We start from the raw sequence: 27986 nt of genomic DNA, 5'->3' as shown, positions 1-27986 counted from the left end.
TGACCAAAGGTGGAAATATGTGAGCAACCAAAAAACTAGTGTGGGGCAGGATTACCCTCCAAAGTATGAAGTAAATATACATGTGTCCATACTAATACAAATGACTGAATAAATAAATGGGAAAATGGAACAAATCTTCCTTAGAGAAGAGCCCAAAGTATTATATGTAGATACATACCCCTCCAAAAGTGTGGGCTAGACTTCAGTGACTCACATCCAAAGAACAAAACATGAAAAGGGGAAGATAGTAAATTTACAGTGGAGATAATGATGAAAAATCTGCAAGAGAAATTAAGGAAACACTCCCATTTACTACTGCAACAAAAAGAATAAAATACCTAGGAATAAACCTACCTAAGGGGACAAAAGACCTGTATTCAGAAAACTATAAGACACTGATGAAAGAAATTAAAGATAATACAAACAGATGGAGAGATATACCATGATCTTGGATTGGAAGAATCAACATTGTGAAAACGACTATACTACTCAAAGCAATCCACAGATTCAATGCAATCCCTATCAAACTATCAATGGCATTTTTCACAGAACTAGGACAAAAAATTTCACAATTTGTATGGAAACACAAAAGACCCCAAAGAGTCAAAGCAATCTAGAGAAAGAAAAATGGAGCTGGAGGAATCAGGCTACTGGACTTCAGACTATACTACAAAGTTACAGTAATCAAGACAGCATGGTACTGGCACAAAAAAAATATATAGATCAATGGAACAGGATAGAAAACCCAGAGATAAGCCCACGCACACATGGTCACCTTATTTTTGACATAGGAGGCAAGAATATACAATGGAGAAAAGACAGCCTCTTCAATAAGTGGTGCTGGGAACACTGGACAGCTACATGTAAAAGAATGAAATTGGAACACTCCCTAACACCATACACAAAAATAAATTCAAAATGGATGAAAGACCTCAATGTAAGGCCAGACACTATAAAACCCTTAGAGGAAAACCGGCAGAACACTCTATGCCATAAATCACAGCAAGATCCTTTTTGACCACCTCCTAGAGAAATGGAGATATAAACAAATGGGACCTAATGAAACTTCAAAGCTTTTGCACAGCAAAGGAAACCATAAACAAGACAAAAAGACAACCCTCAGAATGGGAGAAAATATTTGCAAATGAAACAACAGACAAAGGATTAATCTCCAAAATTTACAAGCAGCTCATGCAGTTCAATATCAAAAAAACAAACAACCAAATCCAAAAATGGGCAGAAGACCTAAACAGACATTTCTCCAAAGAAAATATACAGATTGCCAACAAACACATGAAAGGATGCTCAACATCACTAATCATTAGAGAAATGCAAATCAAAACTACAATGAGAAGGCTTCCCTGGTGGCGCAGTGGTTGAGAGTCCGCCTGCCGATGCAGGGGACACGGGTTCGTGCCCCGGTCCATGAAGATCCCACATGCCGCGGAGCGGCTGGGCCCGTGAGCCATGGCCGCTGAGCCTGCACGTCCGGAGCCTGTGCTCCACAATGGGAGAGGACACAACAGTGAGAGGCCCACGTACCGCAAAAAAAAAAAAAAAAAAAAAAAAAAGGATACTTGGGTAAAAACTGGTGAAATTGAAGTCTAGAGTTCAGTTAATAGTATCGACCAATTTCTGTTCTTAGTTTTAACAAATGTATCATGGTAATCTTTTTTCTTTTTTTTTAATTTTTTTTTTTCTGGTTGTACCGGGTCTTTTTTGTGGCAGGCAGGCTCCTTAGTTGCGGCACATGTGCTCCTTAGTTGCTGCATGTGTGCTTCTTAGTTGTGGCTCACTGGCTCCTTAGTTGTGGCATGTGTGCTCCTTAGTTGCGGCCGGCGGGCTCCTTAGTTGTGGCATGTGAACTCTTAGTTGCGGCATGCATGTGGGATCTAGTTCCCCGACCAGGGATTGAACCCATTTCCACATGCATTGGAAGGCGGACTCTCAACCACTGCACCACCAGGGAAGTCCTAACATGGTAATTTAAGATGTTACTATTAGGGGAAGCTGGGCGACAGATATACAGAAACTCTGTATTACCTTTACAATTTTGCAGAAAATCTAAACTTATTCCAAAGTTAAAAGGTTATTAATAATAATAACAAACCAACACAAATAGCACAGAAACTGGGGACAGCAGTAAACACATTGAGAGTAGAGACAAATATCACCAGGCTCCTGACTAAATCCTGAGTGTCACTGGTTGTTTAAGAAAACAGGAGATGGGACTTCCCTGTTGGTGCAGTGGTTAAGAATCCGCCTGCCAATGCAGGGGACATGGGTTCGAGCCCTGGTCCGGGAAGCTGTCATATGCCACGGAGCAACTAAGCCCGTGTGCCACAACTACTGAGCTTGCACTCTGGAGCCCATGAGCCACAACTACTGAGCCCGCATGCCACAACTACTGAAGCCCACGCACCTAGAGCCCGTGCTCCGCCACAAAGAAGCCGCCACAATGAGAAGCCCACGCACCGCAACGAAGAGTAGCCCCCGCTCACTGCAACTAGAGAAAGCCTGCATGCAGCAACAAAGACCCAACACAGCCAAAAATTAATTAATTAATTTAAAAAAAAAAAAAAAAACAGAAGAGGAGTGACATCAGTAAGATGGCCGAATAAGAAGTCCCTTGCCTGTATCCCCACTCAGCAACGATTTGGCATGCATGCATCAACAGAAGTTCCTTTGTAGGAGCTGTGGGATCCTGCACAATATGCCAAGGGACCCAGGAGGAGTCTACCCATCCATGGGTCAAGTAATAGGCATACAGACCTCAGTCCTGGCTGTGGACCCATCAGTGACCCATTAAGTGGCTCCAGCCTCTCTCCAGTGTGGCACAGGAGCCCCTGGAGAACACTGTCTTAGACAATCATCCACAATGAGAGAGATTTTGTAGCAGTCTAGGAGTTCAGTGGAGAAGTTCCAGCATACCACTGGAGCAAAAAAATATGAGTTTGGACATACTAGAGACAGTAAGAGAAACAGTTTGACTTCATCCATGTCACTTATACCCTAAGGCAACTTAGCTCAGTGCCAAAAGAAACCTTCTCAGCCTGTGATTTCTCCCATGAGGGAAAATGAAAGGATGTAAGTGAGCACCCAGCTTCCCTAGCTGTGCAGGATTCTACCAGAGAGGCCCATGTCCCCGTGTACCATTATTCACAACAGGCAAGACATGGAAACAACCTAAGTGTCCACTGATGGATGAACAAATAAAGAAAATGTAGTATGTATATATACAATGCAATATTATTCAGCCATGAGAAAGAAAAAATCCTGCCATTTCCAACAATGTGAATGGGCCTTGAGATCACTGTGCTAAGTGAATAAGTGAGACAATGAAACAGACACTGTATGATCTCACTTACATGTGGAATCTAAAAGAATCAAACTCATAGAAACAGAAAGTATAATAGTGGTTGACAGGGGCTAGCGGGTGGGGGAAATTTGGAAGAGGTCAGTGAAAGGATAAAAACTTCCAGTTATAAGATAAATAAGTTCCAGAGATCTAATGCACAGCTATAGTTAACAATACTATATCGTATACTTGAAAACTGCTGAAAGAGTAGATCTTAAATGTTCTCACCAAAAAAACGACATGGTAATTACGTGAGATGATGGAAGTGTTACCCTTCTGTGGTAATCGTTTCACAATATATAAGGGCATCAAATCATCACGCTGTACACCTTAACCTTACACGATGTTATATGTCAATTATACCTCAAGGGACTTCCCTGGTGGTCCAGTGGGTAAGACTCTGCGCTCCCAATGCAGAGGGCCTGGGTTCGATCCCTGGTCGGGGAACTAGATCTCACATGCATGCCACGACTAAGAGTTCACATGCTGCAACTAAGCCCTCATGTCACAACTAAAAGATCCCACATGCCACAACAAAGATCCCAAGTGCCACAACTAAGACTCGGTGCAGCATAAGTAAAAAAATTTTTTTAAATATTATATCTCAATAAAGCTGGGGGAAAAAGATATGCCATGTACTTTTCTATTTCCAACTCCCTAAAATAAAAGCTATAATGCTGAAAGCAGTAATTTACCTAATATACTTAATCCAAAATGACTTCTTGGTTATAAATAGCAATGGCTTTATTTTATTTACATACTTATTTTACATCAGAAATTACTGTTGCTCCCTCTTATATTAGTTTTAAAATCTGTTTAAATCACACTTATTTATAAAGAGAAATGTCTATTCCACAGGCAATTTTATAAACCAGAAACCATAATCTGTGACAACTAGTAGAACAAAGTTATTCATTGTTAAGTCCTTAATTATTAATAAATATAACCATTACCTTTATTCATTAAGTTAAAGTTATTTGTTGAGTGATCAAATAATTTTCTTCCATACATTCTTTTCATTCATTCATTCATCTGTTTATTCAATAAATCTTATAAAATGTCTATTACATGCCAAGACTGTTTCTGGTACTGTGGAGACAACAATAAACAAGACAGGCAGATCTATGTTCTCATGGAGCATATATTCTAGAGGAGGGAGGCAGACAGTAAATAAGTAAACAAATAAAGTAACTTCAAATTGTGATAAATGCTATGAAAGAAATAAACAGATTATTTCATTGACATTTTATGTGCAGTAAAAGGAGTAAAAACAAAGACAGGAAAAGCACCTCAAAAGCATGTGACACCTGAATTGAGACCTGAAGAATAAGAAGAAAGAGGCAAGAAAAGAGCTGGGGGAAGAGACTTCTGGGAAGAAAGAACAGCAAGTACAATGGTCCTAAGGTAAGGAGCTTAACATATTAAAGGAACCAGGAGGAAAAAGGAATGACCAGTTTCATGAATGCTAAAATATAGTGAAAAGGGAGAGACTGACAAAAGATGAGGTAGGATAGGCAGGCATAAGCCAAATCATGTTAGGTTATCTAAAATCAGAAGCATAACACACAAGAGGAAACCACTGAAGCAGCAATCATTAAGCAGTACAGCCACATTATCTGACTTAAATATTTTTAAGTTCTAAAATATACTTGTAGGGCTTCTCTGGTGGCGCGGCGGTTAAGAATTCGCCTGCCAATGCAGGGGACACGGGTTCGAGCTCTGGTCCAGGAAGATCCCACATGCCACAGAGCAACTAAGCCCGTGCACCACAACTACTGAGCCTGTGCTCTAGAGGCTGCAAGCCACAACTACTGAGCCTGCGTGCTGCAACTACTGAAGCCCGAGCGCCTAGAGCCCATGCTCCACAACAAGAGAAGCCACCACAATGAGAAGCCCGCGCACTGCAATGAGAAGCCCGCGCACCACAACGAAGAGCAGCCCCTGCTCGCGACAACTAGAGAAAGCCCGTGCACAGCAACGAAGACCCAACGCAGCCAAAAATGAATAAATAAAATTTTTTTTAAAATAAATTAATTAAAAAATATACTTGTAAAGTAAGCACAATACAAAATATAATGAAATACATAATTTAAGGCTAACTTTGTCATCATATATTTGGCAAGTTGGTGTCAGACAAATACCATAATAACCTAGTCAGATTGGTCATTCAATCACTCATAAAGCATTTAGTGAGCTCCTGCTCTGTGTCAGACACTTCTCTCAGTGCTAGAAATACAAAGATGATAGTGGTGATGTCACCTTCCACTCTGAACAGTAAAAACAAAACTGATAATGTGATGTCATCTTCTACTTTGAGCAACCCAGTTTTCTTCCTAAAGACTCAAAACAGTGTGGTAAAAATGAAGACACCTGGGTCCCACTTATCAGCAAATCTAATTCAAAAGTTTATGATAGTCCCTCACCATGCTTTTGAGAAACAGAGGTGAGGGAGGAAGCTTATCAAAACCACTTATGACTTATAAATTACATGTCCCCATTTTCCTCGAGCCACTGTAATTAGTAGAAGGAGTATGTAATATGGCATAGGGTGTACTGGGCTGTGTGTGTGTGAGTGTGAGTGTGAAGACAGACATTAAGATTGATAACCACTACAATAAAGAGTTCTTGGCGGGGGGGGGGGGGGGGGGGGGCGGGGCAGGGGGTTGTTAATTATAATTGCCAAGGAAGAAGTAAGAATTTCTACAAACCAGAGCTTCTCAAAGTAACATGTACAGATTCCTGGAATCCCCAAGACCCTTTCAGAAGGTCCATCAGATCAAAATCATTTTCAAAATACTAAAAACATGATTGGCTTCTTTCACTGTATTGGCACTCATTGCATTTCACTCATTAGCATTTATTGATGGCTCAAAAGTAACAGTAGGTAAAAACGCTGGTATCTTAGCAGTAGCAGCACACTGTACTAGTAGTCATTACATTCTTTGCCACTACACTCACCACACTCTATTTAAAAAAGAAAAAAAAAACCCAGTTTCATTCAAGAATGTCTTTGATGTAGCTGTAGCTATAAATTTAACACATTTTATAAAATCTCAACCCTTGAGTACACACCTTTTAATATTCTGTGTGTTGAAATGGGAAGTATAATGGTTGTCTCAGGCACTTACACGACTGCACAGCAAGCTGAACTAGCCACTTTTCTATAGAACATCATTTTTCTTGAAAGAACGACTGATAGACAAATGATGGTTACTTAATCTTGGGTATTTAGCAAATATTTCCTTGAAAATCAACAGTGAGCCTAGGGACTTCCCTAGAGGTCCAGTGATAAAGAATCCGCCTTCCAATGCAGGGGATGCAGGTTCTATCCCTGGTCGGGGAACTAAGATCCCACATGCCACGGGGCAACTAAGCCTGCGCACCACAACTACTGAGGCCACATGCCACAAAAACCACAAAGCCCAGGCACCCTGTAGTGCGCACACCACAACTAGAGAAACCCATGCGCAGCAAAAAAGAACCCGTGCAGCGCAACAAAAAGATCCCGCGTGCCTCAACGAAGAGCTTGTGTGCTGCAAGTAAGACCCGATGCAGCCAAAAAAATAAAGAAAATAAACAAATATTTAAAAAAAAAAGAAAATCAACTGTGAGCCTATAACATCAAGGAAAACAACTGTCAACATCTATTGCTAACTACAAAATTCAAGCTTTGAGAGAAATAGAATTTTGCAAACTCATTTCTACCAGTGCGGACTTAAAAGCTTCCTACATCAGAAAGACTTTTCTGATGAGAATGTGAAATTAACAAATGTGATTCTTTGACAACGAATAATGAAATGTGTAAACATTCGCAAGATCTGCATAACCCAAGGAACAAATATTTTCCAGATGATCAATGCATGGGGTTAAGAAATCCTGCATGGATAAAAGACACATTCAAAGTGGAGGACAGACCAACTGATCTTAATAAAAACAGAGTATGAAAACTTCATTTCATTGCTATGATTTCAAATTCCACATTACAATTAAATCTTTCCGAAACTGCCTTTAGGAGTACACCATCTTGATTTGATAGCTTCACAGGTATATTAAAAATGTGTGACTTACTGTATGTCAACTATATGTCAGTAAAAGTTTAAAAAGTAAGAAACTACCACTTGAGTTTTCGTATGGCATCAAAGAAGAATATTCACAATTATCTGAAAGGTCTATTAAAATACTCTGCCCTTTTCTAATTACATATCCGTATGAGACCAGAATTTCCTCATATGCTTCAAGTAAAATAACATATCACAAGACAGTGAATACAGCTACAGATATGAGAATTCAGCTGTTTTCTATTAAGCTAGACATTAAATATATTTGCAAAAATGTTAATAAATGCCAATCTCCTTACACCTGAAACTAGCATAATATTGTAAATCAACTATAATTCAATTAAAAAAAAAAAAGCTGGACTTTCCTGGCGGTCCAGTGGTTAAGACTCCATGCTTCCATTGCAGGGGGCACGGGTTCGATCCCTGGTCAGGGAACTAGGATCCCACATGTCGCACAATGCAGCCTAAATAAATAAATAATTTTTGTAAAAGCGAATCTCTTATATATTCCCTGTTTTGGAAAATAAAGTTATTTTCATTAAAAATGCTACTGGGGGGGAGGGATAAATTGGGAGATTGGGATTGACATATACACATTACTATATATAAAATAGATAACTAATAAGGACCTACTGTATAGCACAGAGAACTCTTCTCAATACTCTGTAATGACCTATCTGGGGAAAGAATCTAAAAAAAAGAGCTGATATATGTATATGTATAACTGATTCACTTTGCTTACAGCAGAAGCTAACACAACACTGTAAATCAACTATACTCCAATAAAAATTTTTTTAAATGCTGCTTATGTTATTAATATGGAATGGGTTTATTACTGTTATTTTAAATGAATTAAAAGTAAATACTTCTAACGTTTCTCAGTTTTAGTTTCTAATTTGACAGGTATTAATAGACATAATCCACATAAAAGTTCTTTGAGGTTATCAGTAATTTTGAAAAGTATAAAAGAATTCTGAGACTGAAAAATTTGAAAACAACTGCTGGAGATCTGATGATACTTTATTTAGCTATTCACCTCTGGATAACCTTACTGAATGCATCATAACTATCTTCCTTTGAAGAACCAGAATAAACACTGAGAAAAAAAGGAGGTATGATAGGTAGAATAATAACTCTCTGTTGTAATATGAAAAGATCTTCAATTGTTAAATTTGTTAAGTACAAAAAGGCAAAGGATACGACAAAATATGAGATATTGGCATTTATTACACTTCAGCTTCCATTTGCTGAAAAGAGGGAGAAAATGATGACGTGTCCATACGTGCTTGTATATGCATAAAGAAACACCAGGCACTCAAGAAACCAGTAAAGGCAATACCTATAAGGGAAGGGGAATATGGAATACACAGAAGGGTACAGGAATGAGACTTCTCAATGAATATCTTTAATTTTTAAAACATACAAATGTATTCAAATTTTTTTAATTTATAATTTAATTTAAACAACATAATCCTAAACCAATATTAAGCCATAATTCAAATGTATTTTCAATTTTTATGTTGCTCTGATCTCAGAAAAACAAAAAATTTTACTCTTTTTTTCAGCTCCGAGGCAAAACAGTATCACTAGCAACTAAATACTCATGCCAGAAGAATAAGTATCTCATTTCTAAAACACAAGAGGGAAATGTTTTTTTAAACCTATAAATAAATCCATCATCTGAAAAAAAATAGTAATGAATAAAGTAATTATAAAGAAAATATTAGGAGTTTCCTGGTGGTATAGTGGTTAGGATTTGGCACTTTCACTGCCGTGGTCTGGTTTCAACCCCTGGTCGGGGAACTGAGATCCCGCAAGCCACACAATGCGGCAAAAAAAAAAGAAAAGATTCAGGTAAATCCATGAAATCAGCAGTTATTTTAATTCTTTTATACTTAAAAGATGTCATTGACAGAATTAAAAGCAAAATTAGATACTGCACAAGAAAAAAATCAGTGAAACTGAATATAAAGCAAAAGAAATTATCCAAAAGGAAGCAGAGAGGAAAAAAAGGAAAAAAATAATTCTCAGTGAACTGTGGGACAATATTAAGATATCTAACATACTTTTTTTTATTTGGAGTCTAGAAAACAAAGGAAGTGAAAAAGAAAAATATCTGAGATGATAATGATGACTGCTTTTCCAAATTTGCTGCAAACTACAACCCACACATCTGAGAAACTTGACAAATTCCAAACAGGATTAAATTCAAAGAAAATTATTCAAAGGCACATGATAATAGACTAGCAGAAAAATGTTAATAATTTTTTAAAATCTTAAAGCAACTAGAGGAAAAAAGACACTCTATATTCAGAGGAACAAATGTTTAAAAATCACATAATTCTCAGAATCTGTGCAAGCCAAAATACAACAGAACATTTATAAAATGCTAAAAGAAGTAATGTCAACATACCCACTGAATTCAATACCTACCAAACTACCTTTCAAAAATGGAGTAAAAAAGCTACAGAAATCAAGAGTATGGTAGTGGGAATTCCCTGGCAGTCCAGTGGTTAGGAACCTGTGCTTTCAAAAATAGGCAAAGGACCTGAAAACACACTTCTCCAAAGATGATATACAAATGGCCAATAAACACATGAAAAGGTGTTCAACATAATTAGTCATTAGAGAAATACAAATCAAAACCATAACGATACAAATTCACACTCATTAGGATGATTATCCAAAAAAAGAAAAATAACAAGTGTTGTCAAGGCTGCAAAAAAAAATGGAACCCCCAAGCATTGCTGGTAGGAATGTAAAATGGTGCAACTACTGTGGCAATCAGTTTGGTGGTTTCTCAAAAAGTGAAACACAGAATTACTATATGACCCAGCAATTATACTCTTAGATAGATATCCTAAAGTACGGAAAGCAAGACTCAAGCGGATACTTGTACACCAACATTCATAGCACTATTATTCACAAAAGTCAAAAGGTAGCAACAACCCAAATGTCTATCAACAGATAAACGAATAAACTATGGTATATCATACAATGGATATTATTCAGCTTTAAAAAGGAATTCTGATACATGCTACAACATAAATGAACTCTGAAAACACGCTAAGTGAAATAAGCCAGACATAAAAGGACAAATATTGTATGAATCCACCTAAATGTGGTACCTAAGATAGGTGAAATCATAAAGAAAGGAGAAGAGTGGTTGCCAAAGCTGGAGGAAGGAGTCAGTAGGGAGTTAAGTGTTTAATGGGTGCAAAGTTTCAGTTGGAACAGATGAAAACACTCTAGAGATGGATGCTGGAGACGGTTGTATTGGATTGGCCAAAAAGTTCATTCTGTAACATCTTACGGAAAAAACCCAAATGAACTTTTTGGCCACCCCAATAAATAATACAAATGTACTCATGCCAGAGAAGTGTACATTCAGAAATTGGTAAAACAGTAAATTTTGTTATATATATTCTACCACAATTTTTTTAAGTGTCTTTGTATAGCTGGGGCCTTGCCAAATAGTTTATGCTACAATGTGATTTATGGTGAACTCTTCTTTTTGTTCTCCTGCTACCCTGGGCCACACTGTGACCTCTGCAGGAGAGAGGAGGGCTGGAGACTGAGTAGCTAAGGTCAGTCACAAGCTTGCTCCATGCCTACATGACCAGCTCCCAAGAAAAACCCGGGGTACCAAGGCCTAGCTGAGCTTCCCTGGTTGGCAATACTGCACACTTGTTGTCACGCGTCACTAAGGGAACAACTGGACTCTCACACTTGGTCTCTCCTGCACTCCACTGTACTGTATGCACCTTTCCCTCATTTTAACCTGTATTCTTTCTCTGTAATAAACCCCGTCTGTAAGTATAACAGCTCTGATCCTTCTAACAAATCATCAAACCTGAAGGTGGTCTTGGTGACGCTGACACATATGGAAAAGAATATACCATATAAATATTAACCATGAGAAAGTTGGATTGGCTTCATTAATACAAAACAAGGAACACTTCAGAGCAAAAAATATTACCAGATATAAAGAAGAACATACACTGTGATAGTCAATTCATCAACAAAATATAATCCCAACAGGTATATCAAATAACAGAAATTCAAAAAACTTGAAACAACAAATCAACAAAACTAAAAGAAAAAACAGACAAATCCAGAATCACAGTTGGAAATTTCAAAACTGCTCTCAGGAACTGACAGGAAAAAAAGGAAAATCAATAGGAATGTAGAGATTTAAATAACCCAATTTAACCTAATTAACATTTAGAGAGCAATCTACCCCACAATGACAGAAAACATACATTATTTTCAAACAGACACAGAACACTCACCAAGACAGACCATGTAATAAGCCATAAAACAAGTCTCTTGTTAGTTGTCTGGGCCCAATGGAGAAAAACAGATGCAACATTTCCTAAACTTATTTGACCATAAACCCTTTCTGCAAAGGCATCTCCAGGGACTGTTTCTCAGAACACTTTGGGAAAACCTATCCCATTCATTCTCAACATCTCTCCCTAATTGTTCTCCTGGTTGTGACTAAGGAAATAAGAGAGTCAATAAATATACCTTTTCCTTGACTACCAATCCAGGATTAATCAATGTTATGAAGTGCACACAAAAGTCCTAAGGCAGGAATAAGCTTGACATATTTGGGGAACAGCAAGGGGGCCAGAATGGCTGGAACAACATAAGGTAAAGGACAAGTGGTAGAAGATGAAATCAGAAAGTTAGGCAGAGGTCAAAGCATATAAAACCTTCTAAGCCTTGGCAAGGATTTTTAAGTGTGATTTTAAGTATGATAGGATTTTGAGAAAAGAATATTATCTTATTTACATTTTTAAAAGAGCTCTGAGGCTGCTGTGTAAAGAACAGAATGGAAACTAGGCAACCAGTTAGGAAGCTCTGGCAGCAGCATAAGAGATGGCTAAGACCAGAGTGGCTTAGACCAGATTAAATGTGTTTGTCAAAGAAAGAAAGCCCAGAAAAATCTACATAAATTGTGTTGAGATGCCTTAAAGCATTTTCCCTACTTGGCTCCCAGGACATCTCGTTCTTTTCCTCATGAGAAGCTTAATCTATCTTCCTTACATGATATCCCTCACCTCTTCAACCTCTTCAAGTTGGAAATGTTCCAAGCTCACTCACAAGCCCCTTTTTTCTGGCTACTCTGATTCCTATGGTGATTTCATCCAGACACTTGGCTTTAAATGTTATCTACATAATGATAATTCCCAATTTTAAAGCTCCACCCTAGGCCTCTCCCCTAAACTCCAGACTCATGTATCCACTTAACTATACAGTAAACATCTCAAACTTAACAAACCAAAATTGAGCTCCTAACCTTCCCCCTCCAAAGCTGTTTCTCTTAAGTCTTCCCTTTCTCAGATAATAGCAACTCCATTATTGCAATCTCAGGGATAAACCTTAAGAAATATCCATGACTCCTCTCTTTCTCTCACACTCCACTCCAAGTATATCAGCAAATCCTTTGGACTCTACCTTCAAAATACACCCAGTAATGAACCACTTCTTACCCACTTCCACAGCTATTACTCAATCCAAGCCATCATCTGTAACTTGGATTGCTACTTTCCTCTTAACTGTTGGTTCAGCCCTTGCCACTGCCTTCACCACTCCCCAACTGTAGTCTACTCTGAACATGGCAGTCAAGTGGTTCTAGTAAGTCTAAACTATAATAGATCATGTCACCAACTGCTCAAAACTTTCCAATGGCTATCTCACTCAAGTAAAGGTCCTTACAATGGTCTTCCAGACCTAATGTCATCTGACCACAACACTTTTGTGCCTCTGCTCCAGCTATTTATTTTCCTCTTAACCTCATGTCAAACTACTCTGCCCCATGTCACTTCATTCCAGTTGCAATAACCTTCTTGCATTCCTCAAATACTCCAGGCCTGCTCTAGCCACAGGACCTTTAAACTTGCTGTAACCTCGACCTAAAACTATCTAGCCCCTAACCCCTAAAATTACCTAGAATGCAAGGCTTGTTCTTTCACCTACTTCAAGTCTTCACTCAAATGTCAGTTCAGTGACATCTACCCTGTCCTTGCCATTTAAAATTTCTCCCATTCTTGGGGACTTCCCTGGTGGTCCAGTGGCTAAGACTCTGCGCTCCCAATGCAGGGGGCCCAGATTCGATCCCTGGTCAGGGAACTAGATCCCACATGCCGCAACTAAGAGTTCGCATGCTGCAAATGAAGATCCCGTATGCTGCAACTGAAGATCCTGCATGCTGCAACGAAGGTCCCACATGCCGCAACGCAGGTCCCACATGCCACAACTAAGACCCAGCGCACCCAAATAAATAATTAAACAAATAAATATTTTTTAATAAAAATAAATAAAATTCTCCCATTCTTTAACATTCCTTATGCACCAGCTCCACTTTATTTGCTTTATAATTCTCCATAGCATTTTCCTCTATCTAACATACTATGTGTTCTACTTACTTACCGTATTTATAGTCTGTCTCTCCCAACTAGAATATAAACTCTAGAGATTTTTGTCTGTTTTCATCTCCTGCTATGCACCTAGTCCCTAGAGCAGTACCTTTCACACAGAACTGAGTTTGTCCAATACTGAATGATGGAAAGTTAAATAAAGCCTCCGCAGAAGTGTCAAGTTTTGATAGGCCCAATTCAAATCCTAGGACTAGAGTAATTAAAATATACCAATTCCTTTGTCTATTTATACCATAAGAACAATATTCAATATTCTTAAGTGCTTTTAGTTATGCTTTTATTATTTTATAATATATTTAACCTGACACTTATAGAGGTGCTTACTGATTCCAAATAGTTCAACTTCTTACTTACTCTGGCATCACTATAAATAGAACACTAGGCTTCAGCTATAAGTCCTAGGTTCAAATTCTAGCTCTACCATTTACTAGTAGTATGACTCAGGCAATTTAGCCTCCTTCAAGTCTTAGTTTCTCATCAATAAAATAGAAAGGTGGGGATGGATTAAAGACCTGCCTGCCTTATCTATCCTGTAATCATAAGATTATTGTGAAAGTCAAAAATGTATGAGAAAATGCTTTATAAACCATAAATGATACATAAGTGTCAGTTAAATGTCTATATTGTAGTTTGGGAAAAACCTGAATGGAACAGAAAAGTTCAGTGTTTGGGGCAGCATATCTCATCATACCTCCCTGCCCCTAACATTTAACTCTAGTTTTGGAGTCAGACTGGCTCTTCCACTTACTTACTATACCTTAAGCAAGTTACTCAACCTCTCTGAGTCATTGTTTCCACATCCATAAATGGAGAATATACCAACCTTGTAGCAGCCTTTTGAAAATTAGAGGGTATACAGACATAAATGTAATGTAACTACAGAATACACTTAACAAATGACATTTTTACTTGTTGTCTTGACCTTCTTTAAAATGGACAAAAACCCAAAAGTAGATAATATAAACTACACTATGGAGGTAGGCAAGATGATTTTTGACTTGGAAATTGCATGTGAAAGGATAAGAAGGAAAGTGAGAAAGAGGTAATCAAGCAATAATCTCAAGTTTACCTATTAAATTTGTTCTTTCCTTCTTGCCTTTCTCCAAGGTTAAATAATAGGATGAGACGCAAACATCATCATACAGAAAACCATATTTAGTAACCTAAAAAAGTTCATTTCAAAACTAAATATTATATAGTATTTTCTCTTCAAAGGAGAATATTTGTATCAGTTTTTTAATTTCTCACACACCAAGATATATTTTGACACTCTAGAACTCAAGGTACATGCCAAAAAAAAAAAAAGTTGTGGTTTTCCAATTATAGAACCCTGATATAATTTTATTAAATATATTTAGAAATATGACAGAAAGAATTAAAAGAACTTAAAAAATAAAACTGCTACTAAGATATATACCATACAAACAGTTCAAGAATGCTTTATGAAATCATTAGACTCTGATATATTTCCTCACTTCTATGACACTAGTAATTATAAGGTATAACAACCACTTTCCGGGGGGGTGGGAGTGGGGGGGAACCTCCCACATTAAATATACACTTAAGATATAAAACATAGCAATTTCAGAAAACATTAAAATGTGATATATCCCTCTGAGATGGTGAAAACGTTCTATTTCTTGAGCTAGGGGATAGTTACACAGAGTATATTTGTGGATATTCATCAAAGTGTACACCCATTTTGTACACCCATTTATACTTTTTCTATATGTACATTTATTTCAAAATAAATTTATGTAATGTACCACAACCATACAGATACAGCTATCAACCAGATGAATTATTGACCTTAATATGAAAGGTGAAAAAATAAAGCTTTTAAAAGAAAACATAGGAAAGTTAGTTTCATGACACTGAGGTAGGTAGAGATTTCATAAACGGAAACAGAAGAATACTAATCAGCTGATAAACTGGACTTCTTTAAAATTAAGAACTTTGACTCACCAAGATACCAAGATCCTGAAAAAGCTACAGAGTAGAAGGTATCTGCAATACATATACCTAAAAGGACTATATCCAGAATATATAAAGAACTACAAATCAATATGAAAAAAGTAAATACTCTAGTATAAAAAGGGCTAAAGACTTGACAGACACTTCACAAAAGCAGAGGTCCAAATGACTAATAAACATGGGGCCCCTAATATGAAAAGGTGCTCAACTTCATTAGTCATCGGAAAATAAAATCAAAACTACAATGCAATACCACTACACACCCTTCAAGAAAAACTAAAAATAAAAAGACTGACAATACCAAGTGTTGACAAACATGTGGAACAACTGGAATTCTCTCATATACTTCTGGTGGGAGTATAAGTTTGTAAAACCACTTGGCAAAACTTCAGCAAAATCTACTAAAAATGAACATACCATAGCCATAACCATGACCTAATAATTCCACTTAAGGTACATACCCAACAAAAATGCATATATACATTCATCAGGAAAAAGAGTACAAAAATGTTCAAAGCAGCAAAACTGTAAATAACAAAAATGTCCATTAATAGTAGAATGGAAAAACTGTGGTTTATTCACAGAATAGAACACAACAACAAGAATAAACAAACCACAGTATAACATGGATTAATCTCATAAATGTAATGTTGAGCAAAAGAAGCTCAAACAAGTTATTCTATATGATTTCACTTATACAGAGTTCAAAAACAGACAAAACTTTTCTATGGTGTTAGAATACAAGGAATACAGTGTGAGTTGGGAATTCCACTACTGATGTTTATTGAGCTGGGTGCTAGTTACAATGACACGCCTATTTTGTGAAACTTCATCTAGCTGTACACTTTTCTATATGCATGTCGTACTTCTTTAAAAATCTTACATTAAATAAGGTCCCCAACTAGTGAATCATGATTTCTAATCTTTTCCTACCACCAAGATTCTTCACCTATACTACGCTCAGAGACTTAACTAGCAATGGTCTTATATCACCCGCCATGTTCTTAGGGATTTAAATGTCAATATCTCTGTCCATATGTACTATATGCTAAGCCCTTTAATGTTCACTCGTTCAGATACTTATTAAATTTATGTACAAAACCTGTGCTTGCTGAGAACGTGGGGTACAAAAAAATTAGTAAGACATAGTCCCTGTCTTCTAGGAGTTCATAATCTTATAGAAGACCACATACACAGATAACAAGGTAAATATATAGAGATACACACAGGATATTATGGGAACACAAAGGAACAGCCAGGGGTAGGTAAGGCATCAGGGTAGGCTTCTAGGAGGTGTTAACACCTGAGTCCTTAAAAGATGAGAAGGAGTTATCCTGGCAAAGTGCATTCCAACACAGGAAACAGCTTGAATAAAAACACAGTGATAAGAAACAGCACAGTGTATTTAAAGAAACAATGAACAGCTGCTAGACAGTTGCTGAAGCGTAGTAAAAGGGAGAACTGGGATGGGGTTGGGGGAAGTGGCCAAAGAGATAGGAAGATGCCAAGTCATGAAGAGACTTAGACCTTATCCAACAGGAAAGATGGGTCAGTGAGATTTATGCAAAGAAATTATGTGGTCAGATAGATTATTCAGGGAGCAATGCAGAGGATGGACTTAAAGGGAATAAAGTTGGCAGAAAGAAGGACAGTTAGGAGGCAGTTATAACTGTCCAGACAGAAGATCATAAGGGCTGAAATAATGAAATGAAAGATATAGCAAATCTGGAAAAAGTACAGACACATTATGCCGCTGATCTAGAGACCACATTTTGAGAACCACAAATATATACTATGGGTTGACAATTTTTTTCTGTAAAGGCCCAAATAAATAGTAAATACTTTAGACTTTACAGGCCACATACAGACTCTATTTCACTTCTTGGTTCTTGTTTGTTTTTTAAACCCTTCAACAATTAAAAACCGGACTTCCCTGGTGGCGTGGTGGTTAAGAATCCGCCTGCCAATGCAGGGGACACGGGTTCAAGCCCTGGTCTGGGAAGATCTCATGTGCCATGGAGCAACTAAGTCCATGTGCCAAAACTACTGAAGCCCACACGCCTAGAGGCTGTGCTCCGCAACAAGAGAAGCCACTGCAATGAGAGGCCCGCTCGCCGCAACTAGGGAAAGCCCACTCGCAGCAGCGAAGACCCAACGCAGCCAAAAATAAAATAAATTAAATAAATAAATTTTTAAAAAAATTAAAAACCATTCTGTTAGTGGACTTTACCACAAAAAAAAAAAAAAAAGGCCACAGGCTGGATTTGGACTGCAGACATAGTGAGTTTGCTGATCCCTGCTGTATACCCATAAAGAAGCAAGGATTAACCTTCCTATGAGATTAATTTTCCTAAAATGCTACTTGCATATCAGTGCCCTACTCAGAAACTTCTGCACTGGTCCTGATTACCTACTGCATAAGTTAAATCCCTATGATGCATAGCATTCACAGGCATCTACACTCTAGCTCCAACCAGACTCGTGAACTACACCCCGTGAGAACCTTCCATTCTTATTAAATTGGCCTACTTTCGCTTACCTGCCTCTGTATCTTTGTGGTGTTCCCCAATGTACTTTCTCCCTTTTCAAATCTACTCAAATACCCTTCCTTCAAAGCATAATTCAAATCCTTTGAAGTGATTCCACCCTCGTCCAAACTCCTAAAAGCACTGCCTCAATTTATCTGATATTTATTTTTTGTCTTGAGTTACTACACTTCAGAGAGAGACTTTTAAACTTGAGTAATAATTAGGGTGAATTTATCCTCCAATATCTTCTTGGAGGGCAGGGAATACTTGATACTTTTATCAAAGGATCTAGCATATAACAAGGGGTAAATAAAAACGAAGGTGTGTATGTAGATATATAACACATATATGTATACACACTTTTTTTTTTCTGAACTAGCTATATAACTGAAGCAAATGTTATCTCACCATTTTATCAGTAATTGAGCACTTTAATTCTATGGACACAATCTGAATGCTGCAGAATTACAGAATGACAATCCAAAAGCACATCTGTCTCTCTCCTACTACATGTTTTTAGGCCTAGTTTAAGGGAACAATAATAATACAAGTAAAATTTTTCCAATGGTCAATGTTATCAATCTAGATACAATGGGGTCTAGAAGTCACTAGATCAAGTCAAAATTTACTTATGTATATTTTTATTCATTTTTAAAATATGAAATCAGCTTTTATAACTAAATTGCCTTTTTTTTTTCTTTTAAATTTGGCAGCGATGCATGGCTTGCGAGATCTCATTTCCCTGAGCAGGGATTTGAACCCACGCCCTCAGCAGTGAAAGCACAGAGTCCTAACCACTGGACCGCCAGAGAATTCCCCTAAATTGCTTTAAATTCACCCTAATTATTACTCAAGTTTAAAAGTCTCTCTCTCTCTCCCTCTCTCTCTCTCTCTCTCTCTCTCTCTCTCACACACACACACACACACACACACACACACACCACACATGGTCTGAATTTTTTTTTTTAACAATAAGGTTCTCCATGACAATTCACATTCCAAAATTGCATTACTGATTTCATTCAGAATTTAGGGAAATAAGAATATATTTTAAAATTTTAAGAAAGTTGTCCATTTTAGTTCACTACTGATAGTTTTAATCACAGAATGTTTTCAGCTGGATTAAAGGATTCTTATATTTGAGATTACTGAAGAAGTCTTTTCAAGTCTGAAGTGTGAACTATGCCTAATTTTACTATGCAAAGAATGTTCAAGAATCTATAAAAATTCCTGCAGAATCATCTGGCCACATTTTCAGTGCAAAAGTTTAAAACACTTTTGAAAGGTATAGAAAACAAAATAAATTATCCAAAAAGTGGCCATGAAAATGAAAACTGTGACTTTTTATCTCTTCAAAACACATTGAAGAAAAAGTTTAGTGACTCACAACCCTGAAAAGACTATTATTCATTGATAACTTTAATAGTAATAATGCATTGATTGGAAGACAAAACCAGGAGCCAGGGACTCCCATTCCTGTTTTGCCACTGGTTTGTACAGAATCTTGGGCATATCCCCATAAGCTGAACAAGAAAGGCTTAACTGACATGCTAAGGTTGTGAGAACTGATGAAATGTTTATGAAGCACTTTGGAACCATGAGGGAAGCCACTATAACCATTAAAAGTCATCTGCTTAATGCAAAACTATAGCTACCTGTTAGGCTTGCAAATCCTTTATGTCTTCTTAACACAGCAAATCTTCAGTGAGTCAGTAAAGAGCATGTATTTAATGAGCGAGCTTAGCAACCTCAGAGAAATGAATTTTCTTCCAAATCTTTGTTTTCTCACAAACCATGTCTCTATCCAACCCAACTATTTGCAAAGGGAAACATGATCCGACCCACACTAAAGATTTGGGTCTAGGTATTGATAAGCCAATACCAAATGACTGAAAATTCAGGAATCACAGTGGAATTTTGTCAACTTATCAGAAATGTGACTCCTGAAAATAATCCCAGAAAACAGTCGTTCTAACAAGAGCTTTATTAAAGCGAAAGTCCCTACACTCTCTCACCTAAAGAGCTGTAAAGTATTTTTGGACAGTGTCGATAGAAGACTAAACTCGCTCAAAACCTGACCCAACGCGTTAAGTAGTTCCAGGACCTGCTTGGTGTTAAGCGACTGGAGACTGGGGAGGCTGCTCAGGAAAAAGTGCTGATGCCATCTCCAGCTGCCCCTTTCGTGAATGACAGTAACAATGAAAACACTGACAAAAGAGCTAGGAGGCCACCCCAAGCCTCTGCTTAGCAATACTTCTACCCTACCCCCAACAGACAGAGCAGCAAACCCCAGAAAGGGGCGTCCCCTCACAGACCTAACATGCCCAGACCCTGCCTCTGGTCTGGCAATGTCAAAAAGTACTACCCTTCACTCCTCTCAAGACGGCTGAGCACCTGAAAGGTGAGGGGGAAATGCGGCCTCTCGTTCTGAACTGCCAAGGGGAGCGGGAGAAGACTGCCTGGCAGGAGGCGGGCGAGCAGAGCCCGTGTGCACCCCGGGAGACTAAGAAGTCCCCGGGTCGCGGGCGCCGCTCGGAGCGCCGTGGGGAGGAGAGGCGAAGAGAGGAGATGGGAGGGGAAGGGACGGGAGGGGAGGGGAGGGGACGGGAGGGGAGGGGAAAGGAGGAAGGCGCTTCCCTCCCGCGGCTGGAGGGCGGAGGGTCGCTCGGCTCCGCACGGAGGAAGCAGGGCTAGGGCGCAGGGCTAACCGTCCCCCCGGGGGGTGGCTGCGGCCGGCCGCCCGCTTCCCGGGAGCCGGAGGAGGCGACAAGTAGGCTCGGTCGGGAAGCACATTCTTTCCTCGAGCCTGGTCCTGAGGGAGGGCGCAGGCTGCCGAGGCGGCAACTCTCCCTCTCGCCCAACTCCCGGCAGAGCGTGAGGGAGGCCGACCCCGGGCTGACCGGCGGGATGCCGCCCGGGTGGGAAGGCGGCGAGGCCAGCCTCCGGCCCGCTCCCTCCCCACGCGGTCCGCGGCCGGCGGCCGTCAGCGCCCTCGTCTCTCCCGCCGCCGCGCGGGGCCGGGCCGCCGACCTCGGCCGGCCGGGCGCGGGGCCAGGCAGCGGCGGCGGAAGGGCCGGCCGGCCTGGGGCCCTACCTGAGGCTGTGTACCAGCTCCCGGCGTGACTGGCTTCCCGGCAGACCACTCGGTTGGACATCTTGGTGCCTGTGCCGCCTATGGTGCACGAGGATGAATGAGGAGGCGGCGGCGGCGGCGGCAGGAGCGGCTCCGCGAGGGGACGAGACACCGCGGGCCCAGCCCAGGAGGAGGCGGCAGCGGGGAGGGGATCAGCCCGGCCCAGGAGGAGGAGGAAGAGGAGGAGGCGGCGGCCCGGGAGGAGGAGGAGATGGCAGCCGGGGCGGTGGCGGCGGCGGCGGCGGCAACAATCACCTCAAACTCGGGCGGCCGCCGGAAGACGGGGCCCGCGGCGGCCTCACCGAAGCCCGGAAAGCCTGGCCCCGGCCCCCAAAGTCGCCGCTGCTCCCCAGCCGGGGCTGGTTCCGCCGAGCCACCCCCACGGCCCCCTCCCCTACCGGTCGGCCTCCCGGAGCCACCGCCGGTGACCCCACCCCCGTGACTCCGCGCCCGCCCCCTCCCCCCACCCCCCGCGGGACTCCCCGCACCCACCCCCACCCCCGGCGGGGCCCTCCTGCCCGCCCGGCTGCCGGCCCGCCGGCCCCGCCCCGCCCCGCTCCTCCTCCGGCCGCGCGGCGAGGTTAACGGCGGACACCGGACAGGCCACACGGCATCTGGGGTCGGGCGGCCCCGCGGGGAGCCAGCGGCGGCTGCTGCTCCGCGCACACAAAAGCCCAGGGCCGGGGCCTGAACCGGGGAAGGCAGACCCGGAGAAGAGCCAACGCTTCCTTACTCGCCACTCTAACGGGTCCTGCCCACTGAGCATGCCCAGCAGCCTCTGCCAGGCCCGCCGAGGAATCTCGACGTGCGCGGTCCGCTCTCCGGGGTTTAGCGGCAGCAGAGGCTGGGAGGGGGAGGGCGCGGGGAGTAGGACGCAGCCGCAGGGCAAGCCCCCTCCCCCAACCAACTTCCTTAAACGCAGAGCACCCAGGGCAAGACGGTGCGGCTTTCCACGTGGAAAGTCCCCTGTCTTCCCCGCCACACACAGGAATCCTTAGTGGATGCTCGCCCCCAAGGTTTCACTACTAGGCACGCAAGTCTGTGGCCACGATGGGAAGTTCATTTGTAGAAGCAGGCATGTGGTAGTGTGCCTGTGGTCCTGCAAATGCTACTTTTTGCTTCACCGGGCCACTCTTACCGTCTAATCATGGCTCTTACACTGTAAACAGTTATATTTATGTAATTGCATGTCTTAACTCCGTAACTAGACTACAGTGTGATATAGCTAGCCTCAGTTATTCTCATCTATAAAATGGGTATAACAATACTCAAGGTGTGTCCCTAGGATTATGAGTTAATAAATGTAAAGAGCCTGATAGAGTAGTCATACAACAAACATTATTTCCAACCCTCCATTATCTTTTAAATCCCACGTGTCAGGAACAAAGAATTACGTTAAAATTATACAAGAATCACAGCAAAGTAGAATATCTTGGACCTCCAAGGAAATGTCATGGAGTAGACCATTCCCAAACTGGGAAGAGAGTAAGAGAAAGTTGCATACCTTCAATGAAAGACTTGGAGTTAAAATCATAAAAATTGTTATATCTGAATTTCACACTAAACAGATCCCCGGTAGAGTCCAAAACAAACGAATGACTGCTTAATTTTCAAGTTTTCCTAGTGTCATATAATAGATTTTTTTTTTCAGGTACTATATAGTTTCTACCCCTCCTCTCACCTTTTCAATTTTAAGGCTCAAGGATCTTGCATGAGATCCCAGTCCTGGTCAATTACTGGAACACTTCTGACTTTCACACCTTTTTATACACTGGTTTTAAGCTGGAAAAAAAAAACTCCACTCTGTATAGTTCTTTACTCAATTTTTAACCCTCTCACTTCACCACTAACCTGCCCAAATATTAAGCTATTACACAGGAAAAAAAAAAAGGACATGCCAAGTAGTCAATTTAGGGATAACAAAAAGGAGGGCTGGAGCTGATTCCCTGGTACTCTTCCTGAAGAAGCAAAACTCAGTGATACCTGATGAAATGGTAAACTTTTCATTGTAAATTTCAAGAAAAGGAAATAGTTGATATGGTTGATACGGTGTAAGAATGTTGATTGCTATGTCACTCATCAGCTGTGTGATTATGGATATCTAGCAATTTAACCTTTTCAATGCTGTTTTCTCATCTGTCAAATGCAAACAGCAGTCATATATAACTCACAGGCTTGCTGTGAGAATCATTAAGTATCATGAAAACAATTTATAAGCTGTTCTTTATAAATGTTTTATCATTATCCTCTGCTCCTAGCAACAATCCTAGGTCTCATTCCAAACTAGTAATGTAATCTAAAATTAAGCTTCCTCCCTATTAAAATGCTCAGTTGGAGGCTTCTTTCCCCAAAGGATTTTTCTTACTGATCAAACTCAGCAAAACCACAATGCCAAGCAAAGTGAAAGGTTAGAGGATCTTCTATTTCTAGAATGCTCTTAACATATCCCATCATTACTCCTCCTGTCCATTTTATTCTGGCTACCTTATTCAAGGATGTGCTCTTGAAAGAAATGTTGAAACTACTCACCCACATCCCCTAAATTAAGGAAGATCCATATAATGCAAAATACTTCATATCCTAGAAGAAGCCTGTTTGGCAATACTGTACAATTCCCATGTTATTATTAACAATTTCCAGGGACTTCCCCGGTGGTCCAATGGTTAAGACTCCGTGCTTCCACTGAAGGGGGCGTGGGTTCAATCCCTAGTGAGGGAACTAAGATCCCACGTGCCGCGTGGTGCGGCCAAAAAAAAAAAAAAAATTTCCATTATATCCACCAGGGATTTGGGTTTGACGCTCCATAAACATCATCCAAGTTAAAGGCAAGGAGGAAATCTTCATTAACAGAGAGTCCTTATGAAGCACAGACTTCAACAAATAAGGCACCCAGAGCCCAACATTAATAACACATCTTCTGAAATAGCATGTTGGATAGTCACTGCATCAGTCTGTACTAGCAAACGACTAGAAACAACCACAGTGTCTGTCAATAAGACTTGTTAAATTAGGGTATACCCATACATATGCACCCATTAAAAAGAATAAGGTGATGCTATATCACTGTCATGGAAAGAGCTGCCCACCCCAAAAAAATGCAAAAGGCAAATTGCAGAACAATGTGTAAAGTATGCTACCATTTGTGTAAAAACAAGTACTTATATTCTCACACACTTGCATATACATGGCATACTTCTAGAAGGAAACAAACTGGTAACAGCCAATGTACATCTTTGTATATCTTTTGAATTTTGTGCCATATACATATACTACCTATACCCAAATTATTTATTAAATAATTTATTAGGCTTGATTTTGGGAGCCTATATGGCAATATTAAATTGCCCATTTTTAGATTTTACTTATCCACAACTGACACCTCGAGGAGCCCCCTAATTACTAAAAGCCCTTTGTCAGAAAAATATTCTAGAATGATACCACCAGGTTTTGAAAAAGTCAAGGTTGAGAGAAGGGAGTTTAGTATAAAGATGCTCTTTTAATTTCAATTAACACTGGTACTCTAACCTAGTATCAGTTGACTTTGCTCTTTTCTTCTTTAGAAACCAAACTTAATAAGTAACATTTATTAAACACTTACTATGCACCTGACACTAGGCTAAGTACTTTACATAGTTAATGATTCTTACAAGATGAAAACTTGTTCATTTCCAAATTTTTGGAGTAAATTTTGTACACAGAGCTTTTTCCAAATTTATTGTTAATATTTTTTTAACATCTTTATTGGGGTATAATTGCTTTACAATGGTGTGTTAGTTTCTGCTTTATAACAAAGTGAATCAGTCATACATAAACATAGGTTCCCATATGTCTTCCCTCTTGTGTCTCCCTATTGTTAATATTATTTAGGATTCCCAGAAATTAAACAACTGAGTCAAAAGATTTGAAGTTTTTTTAAAGGCTGACAAGAGTTTTCTTAAAAAGAAAATTCTGATTCATTACTGATTGCCCCCTTTAGCTCTGGTGACCTATTTTCCACTATTATATTACTTTCCTTCTTTAAATCCAGAGATTTTAAACAAGTGGATTCTCAGTGATAGTCATTTACACCTTCCATCTTTTGTCCCTTGTTGCTACAGTTAGACAATATGTATCAGGCCTCCAATTTGTTACTGCCTTTCTGGAATCCAGTCCAGGAAAATACCTGGCTACAATATTTTATGCTGTCCCTACAGCCATCCTATCATGTTGCTAATGGGAAGTTACCAGTCTTAAAATCTCCTTTACCTTCTCCTAAACAAAGAGATTTAAACAAAGGTTCAATATTCTCCCCATAGGTTCATCAGAATTAGGTAAACAGTTTCCTTCTATCCAAACTATTTTTCTGTTCTTTCTTTTTCTTTTTCTTTTTTTTTTTTTTTTTTGTGGTACGCGGGCCTCTCACTGTTGTGGCCTCTCCCTTTGCGGAGCACAGGCTCCGGACGCGCAGGCTCAGCGGCCATGGCTCACGGGCCCAGCTGCTCCGTGGCATGTGGGATCTTCCCGGACCGGGTCACGAACCCGCGCTCCCTGCATTGGCAGGCGGACTCTCAACCCCTGTGCCACCAGGGAAGCCCTGTTCTTTCTTTTTCTTTCTTTTTTGGCCACAGCTTGTTGGATCTTAGTTCCCCGACCAGGGATTGAACCCGTGCCCTCGGCAGTGAAAGCATTAAGTCCTAACCACTGGACCTCCAGGGAATTCCCTATTTTTCTGTTTTTTTCAATTCAAGGTCTCTATATCCTCTAGGAATCTATTCCTGATTTACTCTATTGGTCCTCCCACTTGTCCACATTTTTCAAGAATTCACTCTACAGGATACAGTACCTTTTACTCTATTACTGTATACGTTTATTAAACATTATCTTCCTGACTAAGCAGTCAAAGGGTAGGAATTGTTTCTATAGTATAATTGTCAGCTACACATGAAATACCTCATCAAAGTATAGTAGAAGCTTTCTTAACTGATTTCTATTTAAGCAACTTACTGGACTAAGTGATGCTGTCCATCCCCATAGTAAAATACACTGAACCATGCCCACCACAAGCTGAATTCTTGGAGATGGTAGACTACACTTTTTAGGAAACTCACACTGTTGCACTCTTCTCCCAGGTTTGTGTGCATAACTAACAAGGGTCAATCATGTTCTCCAACCTATTTATACGAGATGTACAAAGTACTGCCATTACATAATTTAATAAAATATTACATAAACCAATGAAACACAAACACATAATGCAAAAGGTGTTAGTACAAAAATTAGGTGGAATGCTTTGGACTCAATAAAAACAACTGTCAAATTAGAGGCAGATAAGATGGCTGGAGAAAAAAAATCATGAAAAAGTGTATCATTATACACTTAATGCCTTAAGAATTAAGATCTTAAATGTCTAAGATCTTACGCTACTGTCAAAAAATCTGAAACTGAAATTTGTAAACTATACATTATAGGAGTGGTTTGTGGAAGGAAGATACAGAATTCCAATCAAAGAACCCATACTCAGAGCAAAGGCTGACATCAAAATATTACCAAGTTAATATAGATTAATATTTTCTAAGTTTTTAAAAAAACTGTTCACAGTGTCATTTACGTTTCCTTACTATGACTCCTATTTTTCTATTTTTCATCTACCAGCTAGATAAGAGGGCTTCTATTGTATACACATAAGGGCAGACTGATTTTTCCCCCAAAGAAAAATTTTAAGCACATCTGAGAGCATTAGAGCAGAGAGTACTACAGCATTCAGGGCAGGGAGGTAATATAGCATTAAACTGGGTATGAATCCCTGCCTCAAACTTACTTCCCCTGCAGCCTTAAGCAAGTTAACCAAATCTCACTTTCCTCCTCTAAAAGTGAGGTATTAAAATTAAACCTACCTCACAGGGTTTTGAGGTTAAATGACAATTCATGTAAAGTATTTAGCATGGTGCCTGGCATATGGTTAAGTGCTAAGTAGGATGTGCACTGCCAGCAAGACATGCCTATTCTCAGCCCTTACAGAAAAAAGTATCGAGTTTACGATTAATTTAAGCCCTGTCTTGAAGATAATTCATTAGAACACTGGAAGCCATGCAGCGTTAGGCAGAGTACTGAATTACTTCTAAGTGGTCATTAACCAAAGGTGGTATCAGAATGCCTTAGAGTTTTTGTCAAATTCAGAAGTCCAGGCTCTATCCCAGTTGAATCAGGCTCTCCAGGATCCAGGTACGCATCGATATATAGATGTATAAAAGAGATATATAACACAGAGAGATATAATTTATATATTTTTAATATATTTTTATATATATTTATATATGAAAAGTTCCACAAGTGGCTCTGATGTGAATCGCTGATGAAGAACTGTTAAGAAGATAAAATTATTGATGCTTTAATAAAAGACTACCCAGTTAGGGCTTCCCTGGTGGCGCAGTGGTTGAGAGTTCGCCTGCCGATGCAGGGGACACGGGTTCGTGCCCCGGTCCGGGAAGATTTCACGTGCCGCGGAGCGGC

The 27986-nt window shown here is 39.9% G+C and overlaps 1 protein-coding gene across 1 annotated transcript in view; it reads right to left on the bottom strand.

The window, feature by feature from the left end:
- Nucleotides 1-22379, bottom strand: part of MEMO1 (mediator of cell motility 1) — a 130387-nt gene extending 108008 nt beyond the window's left edge. The window contains exons 1-2 of the mRNA XM_079940721.1: nucleotides 22231-22379; nucleotides 21459-21536 (exon numbers count right to left, since the gene is read on the bottom strand). Of these exons, the coding sequence (XP_079796847.1) occupies nucleotides 21459-21519 (61 nt within the window). The 5' untranslated portion in view covers nucleotides 21520-21536; nucleotides 22231-22379. The remainder of the gene's footprint in view (nucleotides 1-21458; nucleotides 21537-22230) is intronic.
- Nucleotides 22380-27986: the final 5607 nt, after the last annotated feature.

This window comes from Stenella coeruleoalba (genome assembly GCF_951394435.1).
Source record: "Stenella coeruleoalba genome assembly, chromosome: 13".
NCBI classification, from domain to species: domain Eukaryota; kingdom Metazoa; phylum Chordata; class Mammalia; order Artiodactyla; family Delphinidae; genus Stenella; species Stenella coeruleoalba.
Note: the sequence above shows the minus strand (reverse complement) of the source record. Positions and strands in the feature narration are given on the sequence as shown.